Below are 13,390 nucleotides of genomic sequence, written 5' to 3'. Positions count from 1 at the left end.
ATCGTTCGGTGGCAGTTGTGTGTTGCTCATGGTGAGCAGAAGGTGTGTAGCTTCTGAATTTTAAGCATGAAACTGGAATCAACGTCCAATTAAAGATGCCCATTATCATTTTAAATATTTACCCTTATTATTTCAGAGTTTCTGTGTACAGTAAAGTGTTAATGTTAAGCACTAATGTGCCTGAATACCATGTTAGATTGTTAAGCTAAGGAACAAATGTAAAACTGTTATAAGGCAAAGCTGCAAACACATAAATAACTTGACCAGTTTTGCCTAAGTGTTAAATAAAACAAGAGCAAAGTGTAACCCACATGGTTTTCATATTATTTTTCCCCTCCGTATTACTTTGCCCCGTGATTTCCTTGTCTCTGCGCTGCTTTTACTCTGAGCCAATCACCGCGGTCCTTGCTCAGATGTTGGTCATTGGTCAATGTGGCCAATCAGGCATAGTCTTAAGGTTGCCACAGGTGTTGTCAGGTAAGAGCAGTGGGGAAGCCAAACGAGAGCGGGTTGCAGGTCAGTTCACTATTTGCGCTGTTTAAACACTTTTAATGGCTGCTGGTTGCTTGATCTCAACTCGTTCACATTTTAGGAGTCCCCTGTATGAGCAGACAGCAGAAAAGCCTTAAGGCGGTAGCATGGTTGCCGCGTCTGTCACGGCGGTGGTGGACCGTGACGTCAAAATGACGTTTCAGGCCTGGCGCTTGCCTTGAAAAGACGGCGCAGCGCGCTGTCGTGCACCAGTCGATTTTTGTAACTTGGCGGCGCCGAGCACAACGAACCGGATGGACCGATGTGAGACCAGGCTCAGTGAGGAGGTGCGTTTGTACAGGCAGCTGTACGAAACTGCAGGGAAACAGCACAGGGAGCACGTAAACTCCCCAAACTGGTACACAGAGATTGGCAGAACTTTGGGGAAAGAGGGAGAGTTCTGTAAGAATGTGTGGAAGAAGCTACGGGACAGATACGTGAAGGCAAAGAAGAGGGCAGAGACTCTGTTGATGCCGGGGGCTTCAAACCTTTACCTCTTTTAACTGAATTAAAAAATTAAAATGATCCGAAAACTGCAGCAGTATCATTAATTACAGTATTCTTGCTCTTGACAGCGGCATTGTTTTCTTCTCCACTTTCGTGGTTGTAGAGTAGAGGTAACTTTCACGCAGCAGCGCCACCTCTGTGACGGAGAAAATTGCAACTACTGGCGCGCAACGACTTGCGCCACTATATAGGGTCCTATGGCGGGCACGAACTCATGACGTCATCAACACCGCTCGCGCGAGCAGACGCGGCAACCATGCTAGAGCCTTTACGGGATCGGTTAAAGACGGAGCTGGTGAGTCTGAAGCGTTAGCGATTCGCGTTAGCATTAGCCGCTCTCATTCATTTGTATGGGCTCGGTTAGCCTCGCTTAGCTACCTGACTTGTCGGGTTCAACTACAATTTATGGTTACACCAAACCACTGATCGTGTCCACGTTTGTGTAGTATGTAATGCCGTATTGTATGTACATGTGCAATTGTTGTGTGGTGTTTATGAATGCACTTAAGCACTTTAAATCTCACTTTGCACTTTACATTTTTCATGTATTTTAATTACAGCTAACAACCTTATTAACTTCTCTGATGTATTATAGTACAACCCGTGCTATTTAATATGAACTTGTGCACACTGATATTGAGACTGTACATTATGATTTATTAGGAACTCTGGTGCTTTGTCACAGGCCAGGTTCCAATGTGATGGCGAGCTAAAGGAAGGCCTAGCCTAGAAACTCTGCATCGTCCTCTCCTGCCGGGCTGGTAGGGGGCTCCTTGTGCCCAGACCCATAACTCTCGCCCCACACTCTACCTCGGGCCTTTGGCCAAAAGCACACGGCACTTTAACATCCAAGTCAAAACTCAGACGTGGGTTTTTATGGACTTTATGAACTGAACTGTGGGCTGTTGGGAGGGTATTTGTGTTTTTGTGTTGCAATGGACTTTGATATTTGCACTGCAAGGTTTAAACTGCAGTTGCATTGTAATTTCTATTAACTGTTACTTTGAATGGCCATTTACTTGAATTTATATTACTGTACATACAAGCACTTTGTGGAAAAAAATATGGTACCAACAAAAAGCAAACTTCAGTCTCCTGTTCCTTCCTCTGAGAGTTGAATACTAGATCTCTGATATTAGCCTATACCTATATACTCTTCACACTATTTCCATTTTATTACCATACCTGCTACAAAAGTTTTGTTCGACATGGTACAGTGGTACATGGCTTTCATTTAATCATTTTGCATCACTCTCAACTCACAGAGTAAATAAATTCAACCTTCACAGAGGCCACAGAGACGTGCTAAGCTTGTTGTCCAACAATCAGCCAAAAGCAGGATGGCCTCGGACGATGGTGCTTTGCACAGATCAAATGCTGATTGCGTGAAAACTGGGCTTGTATAGGATAAACAATGACCCCAGCTATTCTCAGTTCAGCAGCATTGCTTGATATGGCCAATACAACAGGTCTGACACTAAAGACAAACATTGATCCAACACTGTCTTAAACAATTACACATGTATGAAATAATGGAATTGTGAATAATTATCTATAACGAAGGAGCGCTTCGTTACTGAATGTTTGTAGTGGTGAGGCACTTTTGGCACATTAATTTTGGCATTTGAAATACTTTGCACTTTAACTACTTTGCACTTTAAATAATGCATATATTTGCACAGACAAAGGAAACCATTTGCACACTTTACTGTAAGGATCAAGTATTTATTGCCATGTAGGGTGGTGGTTTGCATGTGGTTGTCCAAGGTTTTGCAGCTGATGGCTGACAGCTACCTGCAAAGACTAGGGGAAGATAGTTTTTTTTATTTCTTTATTTCTTGCATAAAATACGTTCATCTACTCACCGATAACAGTTTGGTGAAATTCGGCGTCCTTCAGAAGATATTTAGATCACTCGAGATCCGTATATCCATATAACGGGAGAGAACAGGGCAGAGACAATACAGCCTCTAAATAAGGCATTATCTGTCTTTATGAATGAATGAACCTGTACTATTGCACTGTTAGCTCATAGCTGCCGTGTTGCCATTGCTGGCAACATGAAAACAAGCTGTGTAATTCAAGAGAAAAGCTGTGATGACTGATCATACCCATTTACAATGGGACAAGTGGTGCATTACCAATCTCTTTCTTCAGCCAGGTAGTCTGCAGAGATCCAGTTTCCTGTTGCATGAAGGTGTGGTTTATGTCAATGAACTTTTTATGACCAGTGGTAACCTGGTGCTTTACCACACAAAGACAGTTAGCATTGTCTATAACTACAACTAAAAGGTTTAGAAATGCATTACTTTACCTCAGTTAAATGTTGGTGCATTATGGTTCAGTATCTCTTTGTCAAAGGCGGAAGTTTAAAACAACGTGCCGATTTGCCTCATAAATCACATTTCCTGTTTGAACTTTGAGCCGTTGGCTGCTTTATGCCAAACTTTCCCACACATTAGAGAAGCAATGACTGAGCACCTGCTGAAAATACTGATTATTGGTGATGGAAATGTTGGGAAGACCTCTTTCATACATCGATACGTCAGTGGACAGTTCAACAAATCATACAAGATGACTGTAGGAGGTATGTATGCTGTGCTTGAAAAAGAAAAGAGAGGATTTTCCAGGCTAATTGTCTTCGCCGCATGCCTATCAGCAGTTTGTCAGGTGAAAACTTTATGAGTCCAAGTTGAGGCAATTTGAAGTAGTCGCATAACTGAAATTTGTTCTCTGATTTGTTCTCAAAGTCCTCTGATTTGCTGGACCCAGATTAGCCATTTCGAAGCTTTCCATAGTTCCAGTAAAACTGTTTTAAACTAGATTGCAGGCTTGATTGAAGAATTCCCAATAAAACAGAAATTGTATGGCAATGTGGCTGAAGTGGTCTGTGCACTACTTTTGTCCGACAGAAAAATGTCCACAAATATTCAAATGATTGCTGTGAAATTTTGCACAGGTACCAACAGCAAGTAACAAAGTAGCTGAGACGTTAGAAAAGTCATTTTATGCAAACATACTTTCGCTGCATCAAATGTTACAGTCTCGAATCATTGTAAATATTCAAGTTCACTTGTAGACTTGTGCAACATTAAACGTACATATCTAAGCTCAGAAACATGACCGATTAGCTGACCATTCATTTTTAACATAAGATTTATTTGGTACATTTTGTCTTCCAGAGGAAAGAAGTAAGTAAGTAAGTAAGTAAGAAGAAGAAAGGTGCATTGACAACTGATCTTTAACAACATCAGCTGTTTTTCCAAAAGCATATCCATGTCAACTGCATATACACTATATTGCCAAAAGTATTCACTCACCCATCCAAATAATTCAATTCAGGTGTTCCAGTCACTTCCGTGGCCACAGGTGTATAAATTCCAGCACCTCGGCATGCAGACTGCTTCTACAAACATCTGTGAAAGAATGGCTCGCTCTCAGGAGCTCAGTGAATTCCAGCGTGGTACCATGATAGGATGCCACCTGTGCAACAAGTCCAGTGGTGAAATTTCCTCTCTGCTAAATATTCCAGTCAGCTGTCAGTGGTGTTATAACACAATGGAAGTGTTGGGAACGACAGCAGCTCAGCCAGGAAGTGGTGGGCCAGGTAAAATGACAGAGCGGGGTCAGAGGATGCTGAGGCTCATAGTGCTCAGAGGTCACCAACTTTCTGCAGAGTCAATCGCTGCAGACCTCCAACCTTCATGTGCCCTTCAGATTAGCTCAAGAACAGGGCGTAGAGAGCTTCATGGAATGGGTTTCCATGGCAACTGGTAAAGTTTGGTGGAGGGGGGATTATGGTGTGGGGTTGTTCTTCAGGAGCCGGGCTCGGCCTCTTAGTTCCAGTGAAAGGAACTCTGAATGCTTCAGCATACCAAGATATTTTAGATAATTTCATGCTCCCAACTTTGTGGAAACAGTTTGGGGACGGCCCCTTCCTGTTCCAACTTGACTGCGCACCAGTGCACAAAGTAAGGTCCATAAAGACCTGGATGAGCCAGTTTGGTGTGGAAGAACCTGACTGGCCTGTACAGAGTTCTGACATCAACCCGATAGAACACCTTTGGGATGAATCAGAGCGCAGACTGTGAGCCAGGCCTTCTGTCCAACATCAGTGTCTGACCTCACAGATGAGCTTCTGGAAGAATGGTCAAAAACTCCCATAAACACTCCTAAACCTTGTGGAAAGCTTGCCCACAAGAGCTGAAGCTGTTATAGCTGCAAAGGGTGGGCCGGCGTCATATTAAACCCTCTGGATTAAGAATGAGATGTCACTTAAATTCATATGCGTGTAAAGTGCTTCTTACTCTTGTGAGGTTTAACCTGCAGCTTCCCCCACTTGAAAATGCAGCTTGCTTCAGAAGATTGGACTGGAATTCACTCAATGACCAAAATTCAGCTTTCTTTCTTTTTATTTTGAAAGTCGTCAAGGCCAATAACAGGTGAAAAACCTCAATCTGCTGCCTTGAGGCTGGGAGACACACCCAGACCTGATGCACTCAGGCAAAGAGGGCGTGGCCTGCAGCTCAGCACAACAGCGTGTAAAGATAGATGAGCGAATACTTTTGGCAATATAGTACATATATATATATATATAATATATGACCTTCAAGGTTTACAAAAAGGGGCTGGGGTATATATATATATATTGAGAGAGAGAGAGAAAGACACTAAGGAGTATTTGTCCTTGGACTGATCCCTGTGGGATTCCTGTATTTGAACTGATTTTTCTGAACGATAATAGTTTTCTCTTTCTGTAAAAAGCTTCTGTCTGCTGTCAAAATGCAATGGGAGCAGATAATAATCTGTTTCTAGGTATTCCAACAGTTGCATTGCCACAACCTTTTCCAAAACCTTAGAAAAACTTAGAACCTTCGAAAAAACCTTAGTGTAGAAGCTAGTGATATCGAGTGGTATAAACTGCAAATTGCAACTCTTCCACCATACCCTTCCCTTGCATGCATGCAGGATAATGTTTGGTTGCTAGAACAAAAAAAAAAGTGACAACTTAATCCACTCTTTCTGTGTCTGTGTACTTTTTTCCCTTCTCCAGTGGATTTTTCTGTTAAACTGCTGCAGTGGTCAGAAAGAGAAAAAGTCAGACTACAACTGTGGGATGTTGCAGGTACACAACTTTTATTATTAGTTGGGCTTAAGTCCATGATGGATGGATGGATGGATGGATGGATGGATGGATGATGAACTGTGTCTCCTTCTTTCAGGCCAGGAGCGTTTCACATCCATGACCAGAATCTATTATAAAGGAGCACTCGGCTGTGTTGTGATGTTTGATGTCAACAGCTCATCTAGCTTCCTCAGCTGTCACCATTGGAAACAGGACCTGGATAACAAGGCCATGCTGCCCAATGGAGACACTATCCCCTGCATTTTGCTGGCCAACAAGGTGATTCGGTGCATTTGACTGATAGATTATACATGAAAAAAAAAGGGAGGGTCAGGATTAATGAATAATAATCAATTTCTTTATGAGAGTGCTTCTTGAACACTTCAGGCTTTCATCCTCATGGCAGTCTCAGAAATTTGGAGAAAATGAGCAATTACTTGCTTGGATTACTACAATATTAGAATCAAGAAATGACAATGATATACAGTTCCTATAAAAAAAATGGAATCACTGCTCTCGGAGGATGTTCGTTCAGCTGTTTTATTTTGTTAGAAAAAAAGGGAAAAAATCTCACTGATATGACGTCAGCTAAGTTTCTGACAATGACATGAACAGAGTAGAAATATGATATGTAACCAACAAAAGTCTGATTACAGTGTATAACTTAGAATGATAACCAATTGTCTGTCTGTACCTGTCTTACTGGCTGTGTCTCTAAAGTGTGATCTGGCTCAGCGAGTTGTGTCAGCAGACAGCATCGACAAATTCAGCAAGTCCAATGGCTTCATCACATGGATGGAAACTTCAGTCAAAGAGAACAAGAATATTGGAGAAGCAATGAGGTAAGAGAAGATCAAAAATAAATGCAAGAATAATCAGTAAGTGCAGAGTTCAGTAATGTGGCCAAAGAATTGAGGCTGCATTAGACCAACAAAAGGCTCCAGCGGCGGCGGCGTAATGTGGTGAAATTAGCAGTTTTTGTGAAAAACTAAGTCCACAAGCTTGGATGAATGCCCCCTGCATTATTTATAAATGATCACCTCACAGTGACATGTCAAGCATGAGTGCCCTTCACCAGACAAAGGAACACCCAGAGACACCTCACTATACGTACATATCCAATCACTTGACACTCAGGTGATCAACAAGCAGGGCCTTTCTGTCTTGAATTCGTATGTTCTCCTGTGCCTGTATATAAAAACACACATTCATTTGGGATTCTCAGTTGACTGTGAGAGTGAGTGTGAAAGGTTGTTAGTCCCATTTGTTTCTGTGTTTGCTCTACAATGAACTGGCAACCTATCAGGAGTGTACCCCAACCCCTTGGTTTATGACAGCTGGGATAGGCTCCAGCCAATCCCTGACCCTTAGCATGGTGAAGCAGCTATGAAAAGTCAATGGCAGCAACAGAAATCTGAATTTTGGTAGTGTCTTAATCCTGCAAAAACATAATGGTAGATACTTTGCCTGTCAAAGAAGGCGGAGCCTAAAATGTTGATTATTTAGGTTGAGATAATTTGATCACAAGTAACATTTTTTAAGAATATATGTTATATGTACACATTATAAAACCTATGATTTGATTATTTAAAGATAACAAACTTGACATTTGACTGCAATACAAAGCTTAAAACTTTGTGAAATATTAAGTCAGTTCACCTCAAGCTGCTGAGTTATATGTACCAAAATTATTTTAAAGAAATCAAATGATCACAAAGTAAAATGATCCTGTGTCCTTCTGACACAAAACCCCTAACCCTAACCCTTCTGGGATGTACCTATCATCCACACTAAAAGTGGTCATTTTCTTTCTTTTTTGTCCGATGTCATTGCAGTTCTTTTCCACTCATGGGATAAGCAGCACACTCAAACATTTTCTTGCCTTTCTGCAGCAACAGCTATTTCATCCTCAAAGTCCAACCAATAACTACGAATGTTGATTCACTGGTGAACTATGTAGTATTCTGTAGCCTCCTTTCCTCTGCATAGTGAAAAAGGATAACAAACCCTATCACCCTGGACAGAGTTTTTAAAAAAAAATTGTTTTCAGTAACCAAAAAACACATTGGCGTGTGAACAAAAGGCCAAAATGCATTAAAAAAGACTACCTTTTCTTTTTTAATGGCCAGGTTCATATGAATTAAGTTCAAGCCAACAATAGAAGCAAAATTAGAGAAAAGTCATCATATGCTAATCAGTCCTGGAAATTTATGCAAATTCAACAGATCCTTGCATTTTTTCGCGCTAATGCATAATCGTGAGTTTATTGCAAATTTTCCACAAAAATGGTAAAAAATAAGTGACTGCTAACTCCCACCTGCAGGTGGCAGTATTTCTTACTTGTACTACACTGCTGCTTCAGCCTGCTACAGTCTGTGATCGATATGGCGATATGACAAAAAGTCACATTTACAGATAAGCACAAAGGACCGAGCAAAGCAGTGTCCCTCTGTTCTCCATCAGAGTGGGGGGGAATTATTTTGCATACTTTCCATAAGGTACTTGACCACAGAAGAAAGTCTACAATTGACTACCATTTACAAACATCAACATGCCGAACAACACTTTAAGAAGAAAGGACGACAGAGACAAACGAGCTTTTCAGGACATGGGTTATGTCAGTGTCTGCTGATATCAAGCTATTTAAGTTCTAAAATGTAATAAAAATGTTTGTGTCCAATTTTTTTTTTCTCTCGTCTTGTTTCTTCGACATGTAGATTTTGGAAGCGGTTTAATGAGGAAAAAATATTCCAAAATTCCTTGCAAATATTTCTAAAGTAGCACCACAAAATCAGTGATTTTGATTGCAAAAAAATCACAAAAATATTCGCAAAATCCTGGAGGGACTGGCTAATGCTTTCTGTTTGTCTATACTTTGTTTAGCAGTGATGTTGGTTTACGCTCGTAAGCTAAATAAATGTTGTTAAATCTGTTGTGTTTCAGGAGATTGGTGCAGGAGACTCTGTCCATTCAATCCAGTCTGAACCCACAAGAACCCAGAACTGAAGACAGTGTTGACCCTCAACGGGACTCACAGTTCAACAACAGCACAGGAGCAAGATGCTGCTGAAACACAGCCTCCTTAGTTAACATAATAGGATTGGTTGAGGTGCAGTCAATGTATTTGATCAAGTGGCCACACTTCTCCGGTATAATGTGATATTTGATGACTTTGCTGGCAAGCTTGGGGTTCGTTGTGTCGGACGAACTTTAGAAATAGACGCTCTGTCACATTCTTTTTTAGTTACACCGTTAATGTCAAGGTTTTCACTATTTTTTGGCCTGTATCTGTTGTTTCTATGTTCGTACAGAAAACAACAAGTGCTGCTTCAATCAACTGACCGAGTGAAAGAGGGAGAGGCAGAGAGCAGTTGTAATCTCAGATGTCACTGTTTTATACCACATGGTGCTCATCCCTTATTGGAAAGGCCTCTTTTATAGCCACTTCAGGCACCAATACTCTACTCAACAAAGACGATGCTGCCTGCCACTGTGCACAATGCAGCCCAACTTATTTACTCCAAGCATGAAAAAAATATACTTAATATGCATTAAACAACGGAAAGTTTGCCTCAAACCTACTTGAAAGTTATGTGTGCATGCAATTCGAAAGCAATGAAAAGAATGAGATCACGACAAGAAACAGGAGGAGCACAGGAAAAGTGTGTAGGGAAGGCCTGTTTGTGAGAGAATGAGAGCGTGCCTCTCCTCCAACACTCTGAGTCATTCAGACACATGGTGTCCCTGTGCCATCGATGTGTGGATGCACACAGTGTGCCAGTTAGACGAGTGGTGAGTGGGTGCTGATGCGTGTGTGTGTGTCGTACACACAGAGGCACATGGATACGCATGTGTCGAGCTCCAATACTTGACATTGCTGGCTTTATTAGCAGTGAAAGAAATGTCTTTTATGTCTGTATTGTTCAGATCTTTGTGGCTTTTATGTTTCTGTTAAATATGTCAGAAGCTCAGACACAATCCAAGAAATATTCCAATTTGTTTTTAATGCAAACTTTTGGAGTGAAAAAAAAACATCTCTTTTTCTTACTGTTTGGTATTGGTTTTAGAATATAAATCAACATTTTGAAAATATAGATTTTAATAAAATGCCAAAAACATTTTCATTACTTTACCCACGATGAACACTGGAGCCAAAATCTGTCCTCTCACATCCTGTTTGGTTGGGAGACTCTTGGGAAGGCAGTGCATAAGGGAAACCAGCTTCTCAAAAAAGAAGTAGAATTTATCACCACGGTTACTAAAAAACTGAGCAAAAGTTTAAATCTCATTATGACACTTTGTCCAGTTGTTGTTGCCACTCTCAATTGTAAATGTTAAGGCTCTCATTATTTACCTGTGGCAGATCCTTTAAAGATTGCACGTATCACCATGCAAATTATTCTTTCCTCAGCTGTAGTAATCTCAAGTGTTTACTCTGTGGAATGTTCCTAAGATTAATGTGCCCTGTCAGAGTGACATTAGATGTAAATTTCAGGTTAATTGTTTCTTGATCAGATCTGCCAGTGGTGGTGGTGGGAAACACACAGTCACCGGTCGGGGGTTGTGTAAACAGGACTACCGAGTGTTTGTGATCATAAAGGTGTCTTGCAAACCTGTGGAGGTCTACTCTTGTAGGAGGGACGCATAGAAAAATCGAACTGAATCAACATTAAGACATCAGCCTGACGTATATACTGAATATACGTCTATGTGTGACATAGAAAGCTAACTGAAAGCACTCATTATGATTGATGTTGAGCAAATGTTGATACGTCAACCACAACTGACATTCAGTTGACGAAGTCAGTCTAAGCTACATTTCTGTCTATTTGATATTAAAACAGTTTCAATGTTTTTCCCTGATTAAAAATCAAAGAAGGTAACGTTAGCTGAACTTTTTTAGTTGCAACATAACAAAAAATGACTATTTAAAGACTTCCGAAAAGTCAACCTAATGGAAAAAAGATGAGAGAAATCTTGCCTCTGATACTCAGATTTCATTTAAGAATTGTGGAACAACAATATATATAATTCTGCAATATAACTGCCACAATGTTTCACTCAGGAACCTCCCACTGCCATTAAGTTATTTCTGTATAACTTTCCCCACACAGATTCTCTGAAAGAAATCCAGGAGTATTAAAAATACATTATTTTTCAGCACAATAGCCAGTTTAAAACTAATTCAAATGATCAACCTTTTTCTTATCAAATCAAATCAAATCAAATTTATATAGCACATTTCATGTACAAACAATTCAAAGTGCTTTCCCAAAAATAAAAGCATTGCAGCAGGGAGTGTAAGAAGCATTAAAAATACATAAAAGAATATAAAGAGAAACAAATAGAATCATTTAAATTATTTTTTTTTAAAAAGCAACAGTCTAGATAAGTTCAAAGATAGCGTGCAGATTTCATGCATAGACACATGAGAACAGAAATGTCTTTAACCTGGATTTAAAAATGTCTCCATTTGGTGAAAGTTTAATCTCCACTGGCAGTTTGTTCCACTTATTTGCAGCATAACAGCTAAATGCTGCTTCTCCATGTTTAGTCTGGACTCTGGACTGGACCAGCTGACCTGAGTCCTTGGATCTAAGAGCTCTGCTGGCTTTATATTCTCTGAACATGTCACAGATGTATTTTGGGCCTAAACCGTTCTGGGATTTGTAAACCATCAGCAGGCTTTTAAAATCTATTCTGTGACTGACTGGAAGCCAGAGTAAAGATTTTAAAGCTGCTGTGATGTGTTCAGATCTCTTAGTCCGGGTTAAAACTCTAGCAGCAGCGTTCTGGATGAGCTGCAAATGTTTAATGCTCTTTTTGGGAAGTCCAGTTAAAAGAGCATTACAGTAATCGAGTCTACTGGAGATGAATGCATGGATGAGTTTCTCCTGGTCTTTTTGGGAGAGGAAACCTTTAATTCTGTTGATGTTTCTGAGGTGGTAAAAAGCTGCCTTGGTGACAGCTTTGATGTGGCTGCTGAAAGTCAGATCAGAACAGCGGGGCACTGATGGGACAAATAATCAGCTCTGTAGTAAAGATTTGGAAGACTCCCCTTCTTCATTACAGTCTTTTTTCAAAGGCGACTTCTGCCTGTTTTTTGCCATTATAAATTGTACAGACTGAGGAGGACTTGCACATATCATATGAATGAAATAGAAAAATAAAAAACTTTATTTATCTTTGATATAGTATCATGACCCTTTGTTGACAGTGTATGACATAGCCCAACCTCATATACTGAAGATTGCAATGGGACATTCCTAATAATATGACTTGCAGAACTTTGACAGGTCAACTTATGGAATGGCAAAATAGTTGACCAAAGGATTCTCAAGCTGTAGCCACAGACGGTTAAGGTGCATCTGGTAGATGCTCAGTTGCATGGGATCTTTGGAGTTTGCTGGCTAAGTCAGCGCATCGGGCTCTTTATCGTGTTCTTTTAGTTGTTCCCGAGTCTTTTTCTTTATGTGGCTGTCCGGATGCCATCTAGGACTGCTGACAGCATGGGGGGCCAGTTTGGTCAGCATCAGTATTTAGGTGGATGGTACAAGCCAATGTAACATTCAGTTGAAAGCCAGGTTGAATGCATTGTGAAAAGATGATCAGTGTTATTCACTTCACCTTTCAGTGTCTTTAATGTTGTAGTTGATCTATGTATTTTGCATGCTATGGTAGCATTTTGACCTTAATACAATTCTACAATCTGACAAGTCAAGTCATTCCTGCCTGTGGCCATCAAACTCTACAATTCCAGTGTCTGACATTACTTCACCATGTGCAATAACCCGGTCATGTGCTATAACAATAATAATTAGCTACTGAGTAGCATTGTAAATACTGTTTATTGTTTATTGTATTTTTGTACATATTGATATTTTTATTTTTTTTCCCTATCTTATTCTTATTAATCTTTCTTTTTCCTTTAATGAGAGCACTGCAACAAAGGAATTTCCCTCAAGGGATTAATAAAGTAATTCTGATTCTGATTCTGATTCTGATATGTATCTCAAGCTCATATATAGTTTAAAGTAATATTGGATTTACAGTTATTCATTGTACTCAGGAATAAGCCAAAATCCCATCTTCAGCGAGGCCAAAACTCAGCTGCTCTGCTTTTACTGTATTGATAAAACAGAAAATGAGGCCTTTACTTACTTCAACAGCTTAGGGTGTCAGGCCTTAATATTCAGGCCTGTATTTCATGTTTTTATTCTACAATGC

General features: G+C 40.2%; 1 protein-coding gene across 5 annotated transcripts; it reads left to right on the top strand.

The window, feature by feature from the left end:
- The first annotated feature begins 442 nt into the window (after positions 1-442).
- On the top strand, positions 443-13,155 carry LOC142390048 (ras-related protein Rab-7L1-like). Of its 5 annotated transcripts, none has more exons than XM_075475393.1 (6): positions 479-516; positions 1,724-3,625; positions 6,092-6,163; positions 6,261-6,442; positions 6,884-7,005; positions 9,107-13,155. In XM_075475393.1, the coding sequence occupies exons 2-6, from the start codon at positions 3,508-3,510 to the stop codon at positions 9,231-9,233; spliced, it is 621 nt and encodes a 206-aa protein (XP_075331508.1). In that variant the 5' UTR covers positions 479-516; positions 1,724-3,507; the 3' UTR covers positions 9,234-13,155. The 5 variants fall into 5 exon arrangements, with proteins under 5 accessions (XP_075331505.1, XP_075331508.1, XP_075331506.1 ...); XM_075475391.1 differs by lacking the exon at positions 479-516 and adding an exon at positions 1,285-1,333; XM_075475394.1 differs by lacking the exon at positions 479-516 and having other exon boundaries at positions 1,340-1,904; positions 3,501-3,625.
- The last annotated feature ends 235 nt before the right edge of the window (positions 13,156-13,390 follow it).

This window comes from Odontesthes bonariensis, chromosome 10 (assembly GCF_027942865.1).
Source record: "Odontesthes bonariensis isolate fOdoBon6 chromosome 10, fOdoBon6.hap1, whole genome shotgun sequence".
Taxonomy (NCBI): domain Eukaryota; kingdom Metazoa; phylum Chordata; class Actinopteri; order Atheriniformes; family Atherinopsidae; genus Odontesthes; species Odontesthes bonariensis.
This window is presented reverse-complemented; position numbering and strand designations above follow the sequence as displayed.